General features: G+C 35.8%; 1 protein-coding gene and 1 non-coding gene across 2 annotated transcripts in view; both read left to right on the top strand.

Moving 5' to 3' along the window:
- Positions 1-23028, top strand: part of LOC137402779 (protocadherin Fat 1-like) — a 91120-nt gene that overhangs the window by 10229 nt on the left and 57863 nt on the right. The window contains exons 6-20 of the mRNA XM_068089285.1: positions 70-181; positions 1431-1555; positions 2477-2662; positions 4106-4304; positions 5484-5611; positions 5726-5957; positions 8538-8679; positions 9529-9670; positions 10217-10352; positions 11460-11666; positions 13392-13540; positions 14810-15017; positions 16449-16669; positions 17994-18081; positions 22817-22878. Coding sequence (XP_067945386.1) covers positions 70-181; positions 1431-1555; positions 2477-2662; positions 4106-4304; positions 5484-5611; positions 5726-5957; positions 8538-8679; positions 9529-9670; positions 10217-10352; positions 11460-11666; positions 13392-13540; positions 14810-15017; positions 16449-16669; positions 17994-18081; positions 22817-22878 — 2337 coding nt within the window. The remainder of the gene's footprint in view (positions 1-69; positions 182-1430; positions 1556-2476; positions 2663-4105; positions 4305-5483; positions 5612-5725; positions 5958-8537; positions 8680-9528; positions 9671-10216; positions 10353-11459; positions 11667-13391; positions 13541-14809; positions 15018-16448; positions 16670-17993; positions 18082-22816; positions 22879-23028) is intronic.
- Positions 11263-11348, top strand: Trnar-ucu (transfer RNA arginine (anticodon UCU)). Its single transcript is given in 2 exon segments — positions 11263-11299; positions 11313-11348. It is a non-coding gene; the product is annotated as a tRNA-Arg (tRNA).

The raw sequence follows: 23028 nt of genomic DNA, 5'->3' as shown, positions 1-23028 counted from the left end.
ATCAATACATGCCAATTTGCTCATTATTGCCAGGTTGGACTGCGATGCAAGATAATTGGCTTTGAAGACAGGTTTGAGTACAGTGTCAAGGTCACTTTTACTGTTAGAGATGAAAATGACAACTTTCCTGTCTTCCATACTTTAGTGCTAGAAAATCGGCTGCCAGAGGACAGTCCTATTGGTGAGTGGCAGGCACCCCATCTAACTAGAGTTTTAGTATAATTCTATTAGGCCATCAGGGTATTAAGACGCGTGAAATGTTTACCAAGTAGCTTGAACGACTCTCACCCGAGGCTCGCGTTTATCGTACAGATTGATTCTATTGTTTGTTAATAGAAGCTGTTTACAATTATGCTTAGAATATCGATTTTAATGCACAACTAATTATGGTATGTGATTAGCTAACTAATCTTTCATGCTAGCAGCTGAATGACTTTTAAATTATGGTACATGGATTTCTGGCTATAGCCAGTTGGATGAGTGGTTTGAGCAGCAAAAATGCCATATAATTAAGATTAACTAGTCCTAAAAATGCAATTTGGTTGACTCCCTACAAATGTGTAGCCATTAATTTGCAATAGTTTTTCATCAGTAATATTCACTGTTGGCAGCATGCTCATACTTTATGGCTCGAAATATGATTGGTTCTTATTTGCCAGAGTTTGTCTTGATTGGCTCTTACTGACTCAGGTTTTTCCTAGTACAACAATGAAATGACTAATAAAAAGTAGGGCTGCGAACTCTTACAAAAATAAAAGTGTATTATTAAATTGTATGAAATAATTAAATTTTTTAATATTTAGTTACATAATGTCTAAATAATTTATTTAAATTATGAGGCTATAACTGAAGCACCTTTAATTTATTTAGTTTAATACACTGAATGAAATAACATTTTGTAATTTTAATACACACTCGTATTTAAATAATTATGAATTCTATGTTTTTATAAACAGATTCTATACTGCTGCAAAACAGTCCATTCTCAAAACCTATATTCAGATAACACTGAAAATTTGTCCTTGAAATGTGGAGAATTATTTTCGCTTTTTATTATTCCCCATAAACCTTTCTATAAAATTAACTTCATTTATTTCTTGTAAAATAATTTTTTTCTGTAGACAGCAGTAGCTGTTGAAGTCTTGTAATATGATCACAAAGTGTCGTAAAAATATAATTCCTTTGTTTTGCGTAGGCCTACTGATATCATTGATATGTGGCTATCGCTAAGTGTCACTGTTAACCAAAAGACTCTTGACTATGAGTAGGCCAGTCACTACATCTTATCTTAGTGGCAAGCTCTCATAAAAACTTATCTGTAGATTATTTCATGTTAGAAGCTAAAGAAAACAATTAGTCATATAACCTTGACATTCACATGTGACTCCAATCAACTATGAAACACAGGAAGTAGAGGTATGTAATTGTAGGTAAATTGGTAACGATTGCCAGTGCCACAGATGAAGATGCGGATGAAAACAGTCATATCACATACTCGATTGCTGGTGACAGAGATGATAAGTTACCTTTCAACATCGACCCTAGGAGTGGCGAGGTAAAGGATATAGACCTTTTTTGATAGGGTGATACCACTGTAAGATCACCAATTTGAGAAAAAATATTGAGTACTTTAGTTTGTGAGACAAAGTCATATCCACCATTATTTTGACATCCGCATTTGCAGATGTTTACGTTAACACCTATATCTTAGTTTTTCTCACAGTCAGCAGTTAAGGGGAAAAGGTAGCCGCCCCACTCTTTAAGCTTAAGAACGGAAAGATCCGTTATGTGAGCTAAGAAGAATGATTGCAATCACTGTTCACCTACATTGCCTAACCTGTTTAGAATTGGTGGCCACTTGGCTAAAAGGCTACTAAAGTCTGAGTGTTTTGACTGATGTTATGACGGATATCAATTTAGCTGTCAGCTACACGTTGATTGGTTGAGGAGTGCACCGTAATCAGTTTTGCTAGATATATTAAGGATTAGCCATTTCTCCAGAAATGCACTCACAAGCTTTTACTTAGCTTTGATGGTTGAAATCTAATCGTTTCAAAGCGCTTCATTCAATATGCAGCTATTTTCTTTTTGAAAGACGGATGATCAACTGATTTTATCATTGAATAATTTCTCAGTTATGTTGCAACATTAGCAATACTTATGTTAAAAATGCCATTTACGGACATTAAAAGAACAATACTCGAGTAACCAACAAGTGGATCAATAAATTACAAGACTCCAGTTGGAGCGTTCAATCTTGAACAAGCACACGAGGTTCTTCCTCATATATTAATCACACGTTTAATATCCTGTAGCAGTTGTCTGATACCTTGTAGTGAAGTTCTTATGAATAGGTAGGTAGTCAGCATCTGCGGAGAGGATAGCTATCCACTCCGTTTCTACTCCACCAAATGCTAACAAACGTAACTCACATACTCGTGCAGATGTTTACCCATTATCCATGTACTACTTGTAGATTCGGCTGACAAGTTCTGTAGACTACGACAAAGGGCCTAGAGTATATCACATACCTGTGCGGGCATCTGACAGCGGTTCCCCATTTCGAAGGGAAACGGAGAAGATTTTCACTGTAGTAGTTGACAATGTGAATGACAACAAGCCGATGTTTGAGTACGACAAATGCGATGTCACTATTTCTCAAGTAAGTTGATACTTATTGCAGAGTTATAGCCTCAGCTGCTTTTAAAATGTCAAGACGTTAGGAATTGTGAAGCGCTTGATACCATCGGTGCCAAGACTAGAGAGATTGTGAAGCACTACTATATGCAGAGTACTGCAAGCAATAGTGAAGCGAGACCTTTTGTCCTTGACATTTTTATCTTTTATCTTAAAGGTCGCACACTTTGAGATCAAAACATTTTGTAGTCAAAATTTTTAAGACAATTCCAATTGACAATGGCTTCATGCTGTTTTAGATTATCATGGTTATTGATTTCAAGTTAGCTCTTGTCTTCTGCAGTGGTTTGAATTGCGTTTACTTAAAACATACTACCTCACAATAATTGAGCATCAAAGAAACTGGAAGATAAAATTATGTTAGAAGTATGTCTCAGTTTTGACGGCGGTGAATTCACAAACATGTATGGTCAATATTTCTTCAGCGCCCTTCAACCTCCCAGAGTTCTTCAAAAATCTTCCTTTTCCATCGCTTCTGCGGCTGATTAGCCTAGTAGAATAGGGTATGAAGGCATAGGAAGAATTGCTTTGTACGTAGGTGTGAAGCGAGGCATGAGGTGAGCAGCTGCTGCCAGAATACTAATTACTGGCTGCTGTCTTTTGAGTCGTTAAGAGTAGGAAATCTGTCTTACATGAGCCTCGCCCTAAACTCCATAGACGCCATCTCCTAATGCTGACATTTCATATTCTCATTTTAGTAAAGCAAGCTTTACAATTTGTTCAAACTTTAAAAGTGGTTATTTAAAATTTTATTTTAGTTTAAAATGAGAACTCTTCTAGGTAAGATGAAAGGTATGAATACATAAATCAATTTGAAATATGTTCGTACAACTTTCCTAAAGGGAACTTGCCAAATACATCATACAATATATTAATTTATAGTATAACTAGAATAGGTTTCATTAAAATCTTTACTATAATAAGAGCAGTGTCCTTCTGAAGCCTTCTTTTGGCGCTGTGAAAAAAGATAGCATCATGCTGGATTTAATCTCATGGAATTCAGCTTACTTGTGTGATGCGGTAACCTCTGTACCAGTCAGCCACCATCAGATATCATGGAATAATTGTGCAGATACTTATTCTCAATGTTTTATCTGCACTCCTTATGATCTCTCACAGTACATAAGACTACTAGGGTACTAGCAAATCATAAAAAGAGATCTATTATGAATGCAACTTTGATTTGTAAATTAAGGTACCACAAGTTTCTGAACCCCAAGGTAGTTCAAGGAGAGTCAGATAATGACTCTCTTTCTCTGGCTTGATATTACGAGTAAAACGTAACCCACTAGATTCATGAAATTATTTTATAGTATGTAATTTAATATACATGTAATTCATTGCAATATAATATGGTACAACTTAAATTAATATAACAAAATAAGCCCTTGGTTGGAATTTTTCGTAGGACATCACAAGAGGGAGTAGGGTTAGCAGAGTGACAGCGCTCGACGTTGATGGAGATTTAGGTGAGATATCATACAGTGTCCAGTGTCAGCAGGTGCCATGCGATTGCATGCTTCAAATAAATGATCGAGATGGCCTCATAACTACCACACGCAATTTGGGCATAGATGTGGGCAAGACAGTCACTTGTCTAATCAGAGGTGAGTTTTTTCAATTTCGATTTTCAATTAAATTAAGAAATATTTCATCAAAATCAGTTAATAATTCTAAGTAAAATTTCACAGCTGGTCATGTGATCGATGCAGTAAACTAGCTAATGTTTCCTATGGTTGCTAGTTTCCGTCACATGGTTGCTAGTTTCCGTCTTATGGTTGCTAGTCTCCGTCACATGATTGCTAGTCTCCGTCACAGGATTGCTTGTCTCCGTCACATGATTGCTAGTCTCCGTCACATGATTGCTAGTCTCCGTCACATGATTGCTAGTCTCCGTCACATGATTACTAGTCTCCGTCACATGATTAATCCGTGAGTTTGCATCATCAGCAAGATATAAACAGCAAAAACGTTCAAATCAAGTGAGTTTTGTTACTCGCATATTTTTGCCGAATGTTTCATGCTTGTGAAAGATGGAAACAATACAAAAAAGTGCTATAGTCCGCAACATGTGAATATCCATTCAAACACTCAATTCTCAATCCACATGATCCACACAATGGAAACACGGTGATCGAGGTCCTAGTTATTTTCTATAGCAGCTATGGCCAAATCTCTTAATCCGGATCAAGAGATCTTGATCCGGATGCCAATCTCTGTAGTTTTTTTGTGGATCTTCCAAGTTGGCTGTCAAAAAATATTTTTTTATTTTCTTAAAAAGTATTTTTTTAAATTTGGTTTAAAAAAGATTTTTGTAAACCTTTCTTAGAACGTTTGTAAATTCTTTGTTTTCAGCAATGAATATTGTGAAAAACAATCATAGTACACGACTCACAAATACTCCTCTTCATAAACTTTAAGAGTCGCTGTAAGTAGCAAGAAATCGCGTTTCGATAGTATAGTGAAGTCAAAGCCTACTCATCATTTTTCTCACTGATATCAGACATATTTATTACAGCACATTCATTCACTGATTTTTAGTCAAACGATGCATATAAACAAAGTTTTTTTAAATCGTATTTGATGCTTTGTTTTAAGGTGTACACAAATAATTGCATGTTTATGTATGGTAAAAAAAATGCCCATCTTTAGCTCGTTGTGGATCTTTAATTTGTCAGATATGGATGTAGCAGATCATGACCAAAAACATTTGGCCATCCCTGTTCTATAGCATACAATTCTTAGCGACTATCTGACAGTTACAGTATATGTCCTTTAAATTTTAGCGTTTGACGGAAGAAATGATGCAGAGCCTGTTGAACTCAGCGTAACCGTTGTTAGCCAGCGAACAGATAGAGTGAACCTCGACTGCACAGAGACTCAGGCTAGAAAAATTTACGAAGATGCTCAAAGGGTAAGGATATAATAATAAAATTTAACATTTTTTCAATAAACAGCCATTTTAATTCAGTCTTAAAATTTATAGGCCTTCTTAGCCTCAGTTTCTTAGATTTGCTGCACTTTGTAGGCTGCAGCTGCAAGCAACCCATCTTCTGAAGAAATCACACTTTTGCCATCTAGCCACTTATCTAATGACCACAGCCCAGTGTTTGACAGAGAATTCACCTCTCAGACCACTGAATACTACTTACCTGAGAGCCTTGCTGTCGGCAGCATTGTTACCCATTTGCTAGCAACGGATGAAGACACTGGCTATGCTGGGTTAATTCAGTATCACATCACCAGGGGCAACTCATTAGGTAATCTATGATTGTTTTAGTGCCAGAACAGTCTACAAACCACCACAAAATGTCGACCAATAGTATCAAGTATTACATATACTGTAGCAGAAGTGATTGTCCCAAATATTCCATACAGAGGCACCAACCATTTAAAATATGACATACACATGTGTCAATCATATGAAATACTAGTTAAATTCCAGCGTTGCACTAGTAATAAAATAATACCTGGTAAGCTAGTATTAATTTTTACTATTATAATAGCCGTGAAGCCAGCCTGACTTTACGCGTAATGACGTTAGGCATAACGTCAAGCTGACTTTGTAAGCGCTGCATAAATACAGTGACATTCTATTAAAGGTGGCATCCAAATAGAGGTTTTACAGTATGTGCCTTTTCTGCCATAGGATGGCAAGGACAGCTTAGTGTATTGGGTTAGATGTCCCGTCTGCAGACCTGGAGGTTCTGAGTTCAAATTCAGTGCAAAGTAGATTTTTCGTTTCTAACACTTTATCGCTATAACTGGACAGATAAACACTGAAACATTTATATATACCAATTGTATACAAATGTTGAGAGATTATTACCATTGTTACAGGAAATACTTGAGTACGCGGCAGCATAGCGCGCGCTACAAAGATGCCGGATGAGATGAAATATTTCTGTCCTTAAATTGGTAGAGATATCTAAAAACAAAATAGAAATAGTAAAAATATTACCAAAATTCTTTTTGGTCAAACAGATCGACCCATAATGGCTACCATTAGCGTTAGGAATAGCAGTCCACATAAGAATTTGTGTACTTAAAGTTTAAGTTATGTTTACGCCACATCAGATTTTTTTAACTTTCTTACTACCGTGAGCCGATGTATCGGCAATCGGGGTAATAGACGAACAGACTGTAAGCCGATGAATTGGCTAATCAATAGAGTTTCATTTTTCTTTTCATTATGAAGTCTATGCATTAGCTAGACCAATCAAATTTTGTTGATCAAATCGAAAATCTTTTTGCTAAGCAATTCCATTTCTAATTATTTTTCAAAACGCAAAAATCGGATCGCTATCATCATGGCAGTAAAAAATTCCCCGGTTCGTTTAATGCAAAGGAAACGTCAGAAATTTTGCGAGAATGGGATTCACTAAACAATTTTACACTTATCTTGTAGAGAATTTTGTTTTGAATAAGATGCATTTTACAATAAAACGATATCTGTTTTGATTCTCGAGATATTGCATAAATACTAGCGGCATATCGATTTTTTGAAAATTCATTTGAATTTATCTGGTCGGAATAGCGAATTTAGCGCAGTAATAGAAGAGTCAATAAGTGTGTCAGCTAGAGATTTGCTAATAAGTAGTCCATATAAAAACTGCTTACATTACAACAGGCATTCTTATTATACCACTGATTAAATTGTAAAGCTTTTCATGCTATCAAATAGTTTGCTAAGCCAATCAGTGTGAGCAGACAAATGGCACAATATCTTGTATGTGAAGAGAATACAGCCTGCAGCAGTTGATACTAGTTTCTGATAGAATACAAAAACAAGTCTTACCAAAAGCTGAACATATGAATCATAATGGGTTACCGACCCCTTGTAGAGGACAAATGGATGAACACAGGTGTCCGCTATCACTTATTGTTCCCACTGAGCATCACCTTCCCTTGTATTGTATTGCTCGACCCCTTTGAAAGCAACCATTACTAATCCCAATCATTACTACCTAGCGGATATAATTACTAGCTGCCTTGGCCTCACGCATGAAAGACAAGTGCCAGAGATTATAGCTGTATTGAAGGCTGTGGTCAGACTGAGAGGTCATATTTGTCCTTCCGGTGCGCTGGAGGCTGGTCAAGATACTACCTTATGATAACGATTGTTAATGTATATTTAATCCAGTATATGAATTGAGGAAATAATGAATTTGTTGGTGAGAGTGCACTTGTAAGCTGGTTAAGCAGATAGTTTTAGCCGTAAATGGTTATCAACTGTGTTCCTTGACAGTGGTGGAAAATGACAATTTTTCTTAACGATGGTAAAAAATTTTGGTTTTCCTTGACGATGCTTTCTTCTCTGCTCAGAAAACTCCATAAATGGATGTTATAAAAAGTATACCAGATTGTTTGCTATGCTGATCGTTACATTATTATTGTGCGATAAGGCTCATGAGCAAAATACCAAATGTGTCATGTAAGAAAAGATTTCCTGAGCTCCCTTCCTAGCAGACACACAACTAGTTGGCCTTTTCATGTAAAAACAGTACAGTGATGCAGGCTGCAGCTCTTTAGCTCTAAAGGCAGTTTTGTCTATTACCACGTTCATTCATCATCATCATTAATAGACTTCATTCTCACATGTCAAAAGAACTGGTGAAAACACGTCATTGTTATAGTGCCATCAAAAACAAACTAAAGTATATTTACTTGTGACATCGCACATATCCAGTCAGAATAGATTGATATCTTTCACCTGACGCGTGGCGTATTATATTTCTCTCTCAAGCCTTGTAAGATATTTTTAATTATTGGTTCGATCAGTGAATTGGTAGTTGCTACAACTTGGAGTGTGAACATTATAGTGATGGTTATGTTTACAGGTCAGTTCGTCATCGACAGCAGCACAGGCGCCCTCATCATCTTCGCTCCTCTCGACAGAGAGAAGGTCGATAGCTATAACCTGACAGTCACGGCTACCGACTGCGGCTCACCGACTCGTCGAAGCGCTTCAATCAATATGTTGTAAGTCGTCTCTTCTTTAATCTAGTGCAGCATCTTAGCCTTCCATCCAACAGCTCCTTCCTGTTTCAATACACTTTGAGTAAAGGAAACTGCAGGCTTGAGCTTTGTGATACGGTATGTGTCACAGTTGCTAGGTAATTATATACACTAGATAGGTTTTTTTTAAAATAATATAAAAGAATGAATTCTATGGGTAGCTAGTTTTATTTAAGGGTCTTGATGAAAAAAATATTAGAGCAGTGATGACTTTCATTAATCAACTTTTTGAAAATGAAAATGTTATCTGATAGCTATATTAGTAACTTATGATACATCTATGAAAAATATCAATTTTATAAGAAGCTACATGTTCTAAGGCTACAGTCAGTATGTAAGTTTAGATTCAGTACCCATGTTTTTCCACCATTATTTAGCAGTCCAATTGATTAATACTAGTACATAAATAAAAAAAATTTATTACTTTATTGGCTATAATTTTAATTCAAAGAGAGATGTTTTCCAAATTGTACCATAGAAGAATCATAAAAAGGTAACAGCTGGTCGATCAAATAATGTATTTAATAATATATCTCTTATTGATAAATTAAGAGAGTAAATAATCGATTTATATTGGAGGTACTATAATTAGACCATACGACAAAAGGAATGTTGAAGAGGAACGGCTGAAAAGGGTCCACATATAATTTATAAGTGCATTTCTAAAATGTCTTTATTTTAATAACATGCTAAAAACCATTGGGTTGTAAAATCTCAACTGAAGAATGAATTTCTATTCATTCATACTACAACTTTATGTCAAACGATTTGTTTAAATGGTGACACACAATATACTGGTTCTTTGCTTTACAGATTGACCGTACTAGACGCAAACGATAACACCCCATCGTTTCTTAGTGATCGATTTGAGGTTGATGTGAGTGAGGCAGCTGAACTGCAGTCACAAGTACTACAAGTCACTGCTCAGGACTTAGACATCGGCAGCAATGGATTAGTATGACTTACTCAAGATATTTCCGTTTTTCCATGGATAACTTATTATTTTATATTTTCATACCTGTTCTGTTTCCACTGATAACTGTTTAGACAGACGTGCGTTAGGAGGTCAGTAGTTGATAGTCACTAGTTGACTGTCTCTAGTCAACAGTTACTAGTTGACAGTTACTAGTTGGCAGTCACTAGTCGACAGTTACTAGTTGGCAGTCACTAGTCGACAGTCACTAGTCGACAGTCACTAGTCGACAGTCACTAGTCGACAGTCACTAGTCGACAGTCACTAGTCGACAGTCACTAGTCGACAGTCACTAGTCGACAGTCACTAGTCCATCGTTACTACCTACATGTAAATGTGTCTATCTGACAGTTACTAGCCTTCATTGTTACCTGCTGTGTAGGCCTACTATTATAGTAATCATTTCCTCAGTGATCAAAAATGGCAAGATTGCTCACAAAATCAACTTGTGGAAACAGCAATTTTAGATGCGGGTATTTAGTTAATAAGGAGAATAACGTAGTTGATCAGTTGAATTATTGGTTATAGATTAAGTTTACACTTGTCACGGACACACCGTACTTTGGAATCGACTCTCAGACTGGTCGCATCACTGTCACCAGTACTCTTGATCGAGAGAGCAAAGACAAGCACATTCTTGAGGTCAAAGCTTCAGATTCTCCAGGTTGGTTTGTTTTGCCTACATTTTATATAAAAAAATGAAATAAAAATTTCAATAAAATTTGTGGAGACCAAAATTTGGAATCTCATTTCTTGTGATAATATGGTTTATTATCAAACTTATCAACAAAAATTTAGTTGCTCAGCATGAAGTTCGAAGTTCAAAGTTCAAAGTATTTTCTCATATTGTTTGTTGTAGTGTCATGTTTAGTCTTAAGCCTAACAAAAAGTCAAATTTAAAGAGGTTTTGACATATATTTATACAATCTTTTTACGGTAAAACCTTCTTCATCTTTTGGTCTACGCAAAAACTAAATCTAGATGCATACTATTTGTATTTAGTATTGTCTGCAAAGTACTAAGAATCTGAAACAAGAAGGAAAAATTGGCTGTTTTGCGATTTTCAGTGCAGGTACAAAAGAGAGACTTTGCATGTGCCGTTTTCATAATAGTTAAACGCGTTTACAAATAAGTAAAATTAGAAATCCAGCAGTGATTACTTTTCTAACTATTGTAATAATGCTTACAATGACAGGCAGTAAGCACCCAATAGACTGGACTTCTTTAGTTCGGGTCCCTTAAAATGAGTTTTTCAGCTAGCTAAGCAAATAGCCGGCTACATAGTTGTAACAGCAATAATACATGCTTACCATTGACCTGTGAATGATTATAAATCATTTCGCAAGAAAGCTTCTACTAATTAAAAATGATTTTTTACTTGACTTGGCAGACAGATTGGAAAGATAGTCTAGCTTGGCTACTTTTACGCCTTCTGAATACCTGAATAAATTACTACGATATGCAACCCTCATTTCATCTGCTGTACTGCGAATCCCTGCCATGAAAGATATCTAGGTATTATAAACAGGATGGCTTATAGTACTATTCTATAACTGTGCGGCTCCATTCACAACGGCTCCGTGGCGCAATGGATAGCGCGTCGGACTTCTAAACGTTAGATGTAATTCGGAGGTTGTGGGTTCGAGTCCCACCGGAGTCGAAATTTTGTAACTGTTTTTTACTAAATAGATTTATAGATGCATGAACATAATGCTAATTAATGTATGTTATTAGTAAAATGTAGTATTTTATTATGGTATCTCTCTTATAGTTGGTGAAGAAGAGGTGAAATTTGCCACAACAACAGTATCCATCTTTATACTTGATGTTAACGACAATGACCCTGTGTTCATGAAACCAGAATTCAAAGTCAGGGTGAGAGAAGACATGCCCATTGGTGCTGTTATCACCAACTTGGTAGCCCACGACGCTGATTTGCCCGCTACTGGTGGAGCTGTTACTTATAAGATTGTCAATGGTTTGTCTTTACACTTATATTCTATTGTGTATGTAGCAATATGTCGTGCCATTTTCTTGTTTGACTCGCTTGATGTATGTACAATTGTGAGCACTTATGTTACGTTATGAGTTAATGCGAGCACAAAGAGAGGGCTTGCCATCAGCCAAGATGATCGGCTTATCCTATTGGAGGATTTAATGAAAATGTTCACCTTTAATGCTTTGTAATGGAATCTCTGATGTCTCACAAATGTGTTGGGTTTCCAGGGCGACGCCATAATAAAGGAGATGCAGGTAGGCTCGGTTTTTCACTGACATACTCATCATTCATGCTAGGTCGGGGTCTTCACATATGTTTGCCTTTCCTGTAGTCTTGTCTTAAGTTTTAAGTCCATCGATGTTTGACCTAACATCAAGGTCCTTTAATCTCCTGGATTGCTCTCCTGAATCTTATTCTATCCGTGTATACTTTAATGCTCACAGAAGCGTATGCCTTTGATGCTTATTTGTTGGGCTTGCATGGAGCTTTTGCTATGTGTCAGCCTGGGCTCTCTGGTGGGTGTAGTTGGTGCATGACTAGGACATATTCTAGCACCGAACGAAGTGGTTTGACTGGTGTCTGTATAACTCTTCACACTTGCATCAACACTGCAAGGCAACGAATACTAACAACATAACTTTCACATATAGTGTTAGGAAGTTAACACTCGGGTTTCAGGTGCAAACAACAGATGCGAGATATGCAAGAATGCTTATAATGAAAGTTGATATTTAGGAAGAGAATTCTAGGGACATGTCAACAAGCTTGCAACAGTTTTTGTTGCTTTATGCCAAAATATATAAATGGTTGCAGCCTTTCTTTGTCAAAAATGTAAAGTCTAAAGTCAGGGTTTAATTGCACTTTTTACTTTTCTGCTAATCATTGCTTTCTAATTTCAGATTTTATCCTGCTATTTTTTTTAATGTTCAGGATTTTATTGGTAATCTGTAACTTTATATATAAAGTAAAGTTATAGTATATGTTGTTTACACTGTAAAGTAAAATGCTCAATGATTGAGTCAACCAGAGCTGTGTATAGAGTTTATTATTATTATATTTATTATTATTTATTATTATTATAGTTTTAAAATCGTTACTATTGTAATGATTATTTATGTAAAATCATTACAGTAGTAATGATTTTAACCTTTAGTTTTTAATAAACTTTATATACATATATTTTGTATTAAATATGTGACTTATATATACATATATGTTATATTAAATATATAACTTAAATGTATGTAGGAATCTTTAAAATGCAGTTTATTTATCTTTTCTCGGCTTCTCAGCTCCAAACGATGAAGGTATATGAATTATGTATTTGAATTATTTAAGATGGCATCTAAACTTAACTTTATCAGTCCTGCCAGAGAAATTCTGTATTGTTGTCACAGTACATTTGTTTGAAAATTAACAAAGTCTTCAAATACAATTTTCATGGTTTGGAACCGCTTAAACAACGTTTCTGCTTCTCTTATCAAACATTTCATGTGCCCCTCAAAGCAGAGTAAATTTGAAGTATTGGGCTTAAAATATCTCAAAATATTCAGCTTTATCAGTTAGTTTAAGAGGTCAGTGAGGTACTAGAAGAGGTTGTGGTAGCTTTAGCTTCCCATCGAGCGGTTCTACTACTCAACAATAGATACCAAACTGTACGCTAAACATGCTAGCTGATACCATGCTGTATTTGGTCTTTTCCAGGAGTAGAGAACGTATTCTTTGTGGACAGGAACACAGGAGTAGTGAAGCTAAGGCAGGAACTTGACTTTGAACAGAAGAGTATATATCGAATGACAGTGAGAGCTAAAGACAATGGTACAGAACCTCGTCGGAGTTACTGCCAGCTTGTTGTAAGATACTAGACTGGTTTAGTATTGTTTCTCATTTTGTATTATTTATTTAAACATATAAATATATATATAAATATATATAACTATATAAATATACATATCAATATTCCGTAAAATCTCTAATTGAACCCCATCTCTATTTGATCGCACCTTTATTTGAACGCCATCTCTATTTGATAACCACTATAGGAGAAGAGTTGAAAAATAGAGCGCCGCTCTCTAATTGAACGTCCCCTTTATTTGACTGTCATTTTGACATTTTGTAATCTTTATGAACCAATAATAGCAAGTATCGATCAGTAAAAAAGTGTCCGCAAAATCGTACTAACAGTAACTCGGGCCACCAATAACAATTAATTCTTTCATTGTTTCTGTTCGTATTCAAGTCTATTTTTTAACTTCAAAGCTCTTACATTATTTCATTTAAACTTTGAAAGCAACAACATAGAAATAATTAAGACCTGTATCAGGCTACTAGTAGTTCCTTGTTTAACGCGTCTTTGGTACTTCGACATATGTGAAAAGCGGTTTGCAGTTATGATGATTTATAAACGACTAGTTTTAGGCTAAAAGTTGTGCTTAGCCGTACAGCTAAAAAATTTTTCTTATTTGTGCGAAATGCGACACGCAAAAGTTTTGCTCTGGCAAAAAATTGTTTGGATGCTAATATCAGCTAGTTCAGCAGTGCAGAAGAAGAGTTGAGGTCAAAAGACATTGTGGAAGATATTAAACAGCCAAAATAACCACAAACAAAAATCAGATATTTATAAATATATTATTTATATAAATTATTAATAAACATAAATTTATAAATATATATTGAAATTTATCATAAGTAGCATCAGCTGAGATCTAGAGCCTGTTGACTGGGCAAACACGAAACTGCCAGTAGCTAACCAAGATAAGTGCTCTAATTCCCTACTAATTTACAGTATATATATACATTAAAAGTTATATAAATAACTATATAAGAAGCTATATAAATATATCTTTATATGTTGATTTAGTTATATAGTTATTTGCATGTATATACATACTGATATATATTTATGTATTTAAATATATATGTGTATATATAACACGCTATGCAGGTCTATATATAGTTATGTATATAGATATTAGCACATATTTATGTATTTAAACATATACTGTATATGAAACACTCTGAAGGTTTAGTAGGGAATAAAAGCTCTGATTTTAATTATATAACCTTTTAGAAAGTTTATTTAGTAATTACGTTTGATGACTTATTTTGTACTTATTTGTCAGGTGGAGGTAATAGACGTGAATGAGAACCGTAACAGGCCAGTATTTGAAAAGTTAGCCTATGAGGGCTCAGTAAGTGAAGGAGTGCCCTTTGGCTCTATGGTCATGCAAGTGAAAGCATCTGACAGCGACACTGCTGTTGCTGATCATACCTTAAGCTACAGCATTCGTAAAGGCAGCGGTCTAGGCAGCTTCACGATTGACAGCGCTGGTACGTTAATCAATACCAAAGTAAGGATAGCATTACTGCTGTAATAGAAGTATGTTACTTACTTCTGTTACATGGAGCACTCGAGATGCCTAGATACCAGATGTTGGGTAAATCACAAACTACGGTACTTATGTTTGTGGTGGTACTTGGCATGGGCATGCTAAAGCCCATGCCATGCATTAGGACTGAGTCTGACAGTTTAGTCTGAGTCTCATGCAAATATCAAAATGCGTAGAATTTTCAACTTTTCATGACGAGTTTAACAGCGAAACTGCCAAGTGTTGATTAGGTATTACAAAGAAAGAATATTCACTTCATGTCTGGATGAATGAATTTCAGTAATTTATTTGATATTTCATCGCTACGTGTAGTTGTTTTAATTGGCCACTCAAACAGATTAGAATGTTTAACAATGTTTAACATTTTGTCCTCACAGTCTAACAGTGGAGCCTATGCTTAGTGCTATATGAATATTCTAAAAAGGAATGCGATTGTTTTTATTCTATGAGTCTGCGCGGCGTTACTTGACTTTTTATTACAAAATTTTATCAGCCAACACAATCGTTGTTGATGATAAGTTTTTATTGAAATTAGCTGTGCGGCATTGCCAAAAACCTGCATTTGTAGCTGCATAACATCAGCTATTGAAAAAATATATTTAGCTGTGCATTAATAAAAAAACACTTCCTTTTCTCAATCGGGACAAGTGAGTTTGCAGCTCGCTCATGTAGCGTTTCTGAAACAAATTCTTTCGTGCGGCCTTCATCTCTCTCTGTGGCATTAACTGTACAGTTTAACATGTGGTAAAACCTGGGCAACAACCAACATAGATCAGCTAAGGGTTTGTTCTTACTATATCTCGTTGTTGACCCTCACAATACTTCAATGGTCGTTGATGATAACAATGTTCACACTATCACAATTCCAAACGCTTTTGCATCAGCAAATACTCCGCGACTTTGTGTTCTCATTTTATTTTTTATTTTTTGTGAAGATACGTCTTTGTTTTCGTGTGCTCGAATCAAATACTAGTCTCACAGCAACTACCACAAACAAAAATAAATAAATCATTCTATTCGCGACTGCGAATTATTAGCGCCAAAATAGTTCACATTGTGCCGGCTGTCGTCAATGCTCGCTGAAATATCGAGAATGTTTGACAGCTGCAAACTTTCCCGATGTATTTGTTGTAGCTTTGTCGAAGCCATCTGTCTCCAGTGCCCATTGTCGATGATGAACGCCAAAAGGGCAACATCGATATACGGGAACGGTATATGGTGTGAACCAGGCTTTAGCAAATAACATCTGATGTTTTCATTAGTTTTCTTAACAATATTATATTAATATTGTATTATATTGCAATGTTACACTCTAGAGATTCTGTTATAAATCGTTTAACTCCATCAGTAAATCTTCAAATCTGCATTTCAGGTTACATAAGAACTGCAGCGACCTTGGACAGAGAGAGCAAATCTTCCTACTGGCTCACAGTCTATGTGCAGGACCACGGGACGGTACCATTGTATAGTTCAGTTGAAGTCTACATCAATGTGACCGATGTGAATGACAATGCACCAGAGGCTACTCAGCCAATCTTCTACTTTTCAGTGCAAGAGAACAGTATACCAGGCTTGCCTGTAGCCGCCATTACGGTATGATATTTAGCTACCCATTAAATGACCTACTTTTGGTGGACTCAATTTTACGTAATTTCTACACAAGATAAATGGTAGTAAAAACTAGATCGGTATTTCAAAAGCACAAATTTCTTTGCATTTGTTGGTAGTGTGGAAATAGTTTTGTTCTAGCCTGAGATATCTTGGGCTTGCTTCACTTTAGTAGTAGGAATTGCCGAAATGGCTGGAAATAATTTTAGTTTTGTTTCATAGAAATTCCAAAATATCTCATGCTTAGTCCAACATTTTAAAAACACGGCTACCAAAGTATGTCGGGTTAGTTAGATTTACTCCTATGCCCCTCAGTTAGTGCAGCTCTTGAGTACCAGATTTAAACTCAAACATTTTACGTCGAATTGTTGGTTCACATATGTTGTATCATTTGTAAAACAGTGAAATCGTTTTTCATTTTTAAAGACATTGTATATAAATGGCTACCCAAGCCTGTTGAATGGGGAGACATCTATGAACAAGAGTAGTGATAATAGCTGGTTGCTGTGTAATTACAAATGTCATGATAACACCAAATTCATAAAAACGGGGCGTCGTCACAGACTTATCAATGAAATTTTTGGAACCTATATTAGCATAATACGGAATGCTCGGCGTTGCACGGGAATTAAAAATCAGCTATTAAACAATTAGAGGTAATGAGAGTTGCCTGCCATTTGCCATTAGCCTGGCACATTGCCAATGGATAATTTGAGTAAGCTTACTAATAAGAGTTAACTACTCGCTCTCACAGTTGAGCACATATAAAATTACTCTACCGCTTTCCATGACGTTGCACAATCATAGAAGGCGGTAGTGTATTTTCACCCATATAGCGACATATACTGCACAAAGTTTCTATCAATATTGCGTAGGTGAATTGGTAAGGCATTTGCCTGGCAAACTGTAGGTTTCGAGATGAAATCTTGTGCAATAAGGACTATTGATTCCACAGTTTAAATAGCTAAAGCTGGACAAACTGAGCTACAAATGGACTTTAAGATTTATATAATTAAATAGATTTGATCAATGGCATTACTAAACAGAAATAATCTGCAATGAAATAAATGCTAGTGTACCATCAACTTAATGGATAAATAGAAACACTGTTTATGAACTTCTAAAGTTCATCAACCTTTCAAATATAAGATGTACTAATCTCATAGTTTCACGGAGCGCATAAATAGATAACTTCCAAAAGCAGATCAATTGTTATAGTGTAGGATATTGTCTAATGGTTGTCTAGTTTCGATGAGCATGTAATGTTTAATCCAAATCTAATGGCTCTTTCTACACCTCCTATTTACAGGCAATAGACAAAGACCTCACTTCTGAAATATCCTACAGTTTTGCCGCTGGAAATAGCCAGGGTTTATTTAACATCGCGTCAAAGTCAGGTAAGTCCAGCTGACCTCCCTCAACTTGTAATATAGCCGTGTTTATTCAGGAAATAGAAATGGACTCATTTTAGATATCATCAGACATATATATCTTGCCTATTGAATTATCATTGGTTAAAACCCCTTGAGGAATGTTGCGCTTGATTTGACACAGGATATCTGAATTAGAGTACCTCGAATAGAGTGAATGAATGGCTCTATTGATGAAATGGAATGGGAGGAAATAAGCTGAAGCCTAAATTGACACCGGTGTAAATATTTCGTAACCTCAATGTTAAACATTATATGATTTCAATAGCCCTTAAAGCTAAGCATTGTATGGTATTAATAACATTAGAAACAAACAGCTCCTAGCAATAGTTCTAGTCACCTGATTATAATAGTATCACTAGCCAGCAACTGCAGACTTTCTCAGTTGTTGTTAGTCTCAGTAACTCGTGACAGCCATTAGTCTCTTTTACTAACAACCTTCACGAGTAGCCCCAGTACCCTACCTTCAGTCATCTCAGTAACTTCAGCCTTTAAGGTGCGTTTACGCCAGCATGATTTCTCGGAGTTGCTCCCTCGCTAATAAAATCGGTTTCGTGAAAAACGAAATGTAGTAGTCAAACGGCTTTGTCCCAATCAATGGCACAAGATTAATAAAATCCTCGCGTTCGTTTGTTTTGGATGGCCGATTTAAAGTCAATCCTAATTAGTACTTACTAATTACTATAATTATTATGCGTACATGTACGTAGTATATAGCAACGGAGTGGCTCTCTTGTGCTTATGTTGTCTAAATGGAATGGATATCGACGTATTTCATTTGTTAAAAACAGTGACTCAGTTTTAGTGGTTTGGCATAAAGCTTCGCTAGTAGCAACTATTACTTCTAATATTTTGGTCTTAACTGAATACCTTTCAATAACAACTTGTCTAAATGTGAATGTATTTGTATTTACCTTTCAAAGTTTGAAATACTGTAGAGCAAGACATGAAAGTTATTATGCCACGTTTCAAGATAAAGACAAACTAGGCCAGCTCTCTCACCTTAATTAAACCATTTGCTTTTCAGGTGATCCTAATGGATACCTGTTTATTCTCTCATTTCGTTTCCTGCATTTCTATCAACTTCATTCATTCATCAATCTAACGCAGAAGTAATTGCCCATTGTTTATTATAAACATACGATTGTTTATTGCCGCTGAAGTTGTAAAGGGCAATCAGGCCCTAACGCTAGACAGGTGTCAACAAGTGCAAGATGATTTATACCGTCTCCATTTATTCCTTGTCATTAGCGGCTGGAGTACAAGGAACAACTTCTTAGATTCAGTGAATGTATATTATATTACATAACGCAGTAGTTTTCTCTTTTCAACGTTTAAGTTCCGTGAAATAATTGTCCTTCTGTGTCCCGGTAAGCCCTGTAATCAACTCTCTCAAGAACAGAGAGTTATGTAAGATTTTAATGTTGTGATTGTTGGTATTCCTGAATGAGCCGAACAGGCTTTACGTAAAGGTATTACCAAATGTCGGAGTTGTCCTCTTGTGCGATTAAGTTCACCGTAAACTGATGGCATCGTCAAGGCAACTTAGATAGATGAGAAAAGTTTGCAGCAGCTAAACCTTTTTGATAATTTGACAAGTATCCACTACGGCCTGCGCAGTGTGTACCACTTCGGCGATTGTGAACGGAGATTACTCCATCTATATTTTCTTTCATGGCAGTCGCTGTGAGCTAGTATTTCATCGTTTCAGCTACTGCAATGTATAATGAAAACACGATACTCCGGATCACTCGCAGATGTAAATGCAGATGGTTTGCGATAGTGTGAACATTGTTACCACAGACGATCACTGAAGTGTTATGTAATTAACACAGACATACGGCAATGTAGTATGAACCAGCCTTTAGCTGTGGAGGAGAGAATTGTAATCAATCAACATTGATGTCAGGGGTTGTTCAGCAGAATTGAGTAAAATAATGTTTGCGCGATTGTTGCTCTCATTTGGGTAATTTATATAACTTCTAATTCAACTGGACTAAACTGCAGCAAAACTCTCCCTAATGCCATAAAACAGGTTTCACTATTGACCAAGTTTGACTATTGAATATTGGGGAAAATACTATATGGGTATTAATATAGTGATAACAATATTTTACTAGCAATATATGAATAATTAGCATTGGCTGACTGCAGAAAACTTTCCTATTCTGATAGGTTGAGTCATTTTTTCCATTTTCAACATACTCGGTAATAGAAGGTAACCATATAAACCCCTTTTGGAAAGATACCGTAGTAGGGTAGGTCGGCAAAATACAAAAACTGAGAATGTCTCCCGTATGACATTTCAGTTGTAAATATTTTCCTTTTGATTTGCTGACGAAAAGGTTCAACATCATCAAAGCCTCTTCTTATTCCTGAGACATGTTTTCATAGCTCGCTTGATGTCTATATGATGAGATAGCAAAATGAATTCTAGATGACTTTCTCTCAGATAAACAAGGGATGATTAAATGAGTAGTTCTAGTATTTCAGCCATGTTATTTCTGTGATAATCATTTCTCCCAAACCATTTATTATAAATGAGTCAGTTTGGCATCCAAACTTGTCAATGATTGATTGTATCAGACTGACCTATTGGCCTCAGCTCTGTTTGACGCTGCCTCTACAAGTTAACAAGTTTGCAACTTGGTTCTTTGACCTTTACGCCTTATTTCTTTTAGAGAATAAACGTGTTTTATGCTATATTTCATCCAACAAAGAAAGTCACGTCATGTTGTCTGTATTTCCTGCCTTGTACACCTATCCACTATGTTTTCATTGTGCGTATGACGCAGATTTGGAGTTGTGCATACTTTGAGCCACTACGCGATAAGCGTTTCAATTTACATTCAAGTATTGTGGATTAACACGAGTGCTTTGTTAAAAAAAAATGTATTCTATGCCAGAGGTCATAGCGGCGCACTCCTAACTTTTCAAGTTGAAATAGGAATGACGGAAACACGGAAAATATTTAATTTGGATAGATGTCATAGCGTTTTCTTACATCTCCTTTGCAACTGGCGTTTCCAGCTTTCGCAAGTTTGAAACGTTCAATAAGTATTTGTGAGTAACAAGGTGCCGGGTTGCAAACTTGCTGATTGAATGCATCATGGGAAGGAAACGTAGTGATTTTAGGGAGGTTAGCAAAACAAATTCGGTCAAGCTGTTTATAAATAGGAGAGTTTGGTATCAGGTGCCCACTTGACTGCATATCAGGTCAATGTAACCTCTGCTCTAATTCATTACTTAAAAAGCTATTCTCCGTTGTTCAAGCTCATTACTGCAGAGCACTACCTCTCAGGTGTCACGGATTAGAGGAGATCTGTGCATGGCTCATTAGCAACCCGCAGTCTTTGCCAGAGTATGACGAAGTAGTCAGCTCACGAAGGGAATAAATATTCATATTTCCTGTCCTGGCTAGTCTAGACTCCATCATTAACGTTTGATCACGCCTGGCGAGCATTTTGCCCTTTCAACGTTTCTTTTCTGCATGTGCGGCATACTCAGCCATTAAAAGAGGTTTTCACATTTGCAGGTCATTAGCTAGAGCTTCACGGTTTTGAAAAATCGCCAGACAATTTGATATCAAAAGGGAATGTTTCGTGTAATATCGCGATATTATTAATTTGTAAAAAAACTGTAAAACATTGTTCATATTTTTGTATATTTTAACTTAAAAAGAAATTGTTTTGTTTTTATGACAATTAGAAATATTTATTTCATGAATGCCCATGTAGAGGGAAGGCCATGGAATGAGCTTATTATATGACTAACAGGCTCGTGTGTTTTGGTTCCAGTATCACTCACTCTGAAAATCGTCAGGTGTGAGATAAATCACCATTATCAATTCAATATTAGCAAAACCATACTGTCTCAGAGTCAAGAAAAAGAATGGCATCAAAGAACATGTTTGTCATAAATACTTTCATCTGGTGTTGTTTGTCTGGTCATTGTTTTTGATGTTTGAGGTGATCTGACTGCCAGGATGTTTCAATATTAAAATCAATAAAACTTGATTGCTGTTAAAACGCTCAGATCAAGTGAAAGTGTGATTATAACGTCTATAGTTGCAACGAGACCGACAGACCAACAACGTTTAATGCTGCGACGATAGCAATTAGGGATGCCATTTAGAACTTATTTTTCCCCTTAGTGTTTCAACGAAGTTTTTGTCGATTTTAATCTTAAAACATCCAGGCCACCAGATTACCTCAAACATCAAAAACAATCTCAAATGATATAAAAATATTGGTACTTTCTGGATCTACTAAAGTTTTTTGTGTAAGTTTATCTTTAAATATTTTCTGGCTGGTAAGACAACTCAATTTTTTGAAATAATTAGGCAAACATGTTCTCCAGAAACAACAGCCAATATTAAATATTAAAAACTACATTTAGTCTAGATAACAACATTGAAATAGCAGTAGTGGAAAAATACTTGGAGGATATTAATATATTGATAACAAAATCTTACTAGCAATATAAGAATAATTATTATATCTGGATAACATTTCACACCTGTCACTTTCCTGCATTGACTTTAAAGCATGACAGTTGTGCTAGTCTTGGCACTATGCCAGCTATTCTGACTAGCAATAGCAAACCGGTTTTATCTTTAAAAATCAACATGTCATACTTAGAAGACAGGACTTATCACTACAGTATTATTTGAGAATGTAATTAGCTTCACATTTCATTTTAGGAACGATACGCACCACACGGCGAACTCTTGACAGGGAGAGCGCTGAAAAGCACATGCTAGAGGTTTGTATTGATGTATTCTGTATATTTGTGTAATTGTGTAATTAGGCTTTTTGATAAGGGAATTAACTTGTCAATCATTATAACAAGTTGGCAGCTTTTGTGTTTGAAGGAATAATCTTCTTTTATTGTATATGTATTATATATGTAATA

This window comes from Watersipora subatra, chromosome 8 (assembly GCF_963576615.1).
Source record: "Watersipora subatra chromosome 8, tzWatSuba1.1, whole genome shotgun sequence".
NCBI classification, from domain to species: domain Eukaryota; kingdom Metazoa; phylum Bryozoa; class Gymnolaemata; order Cheilostomatida; family Watersiporidae; genus Watersipora; species Watersipora subatra.
Note: the sequence above shows the minus strand (reverse complement) of the source record. Positions and strands in the feature narration are given on the sequence as shown.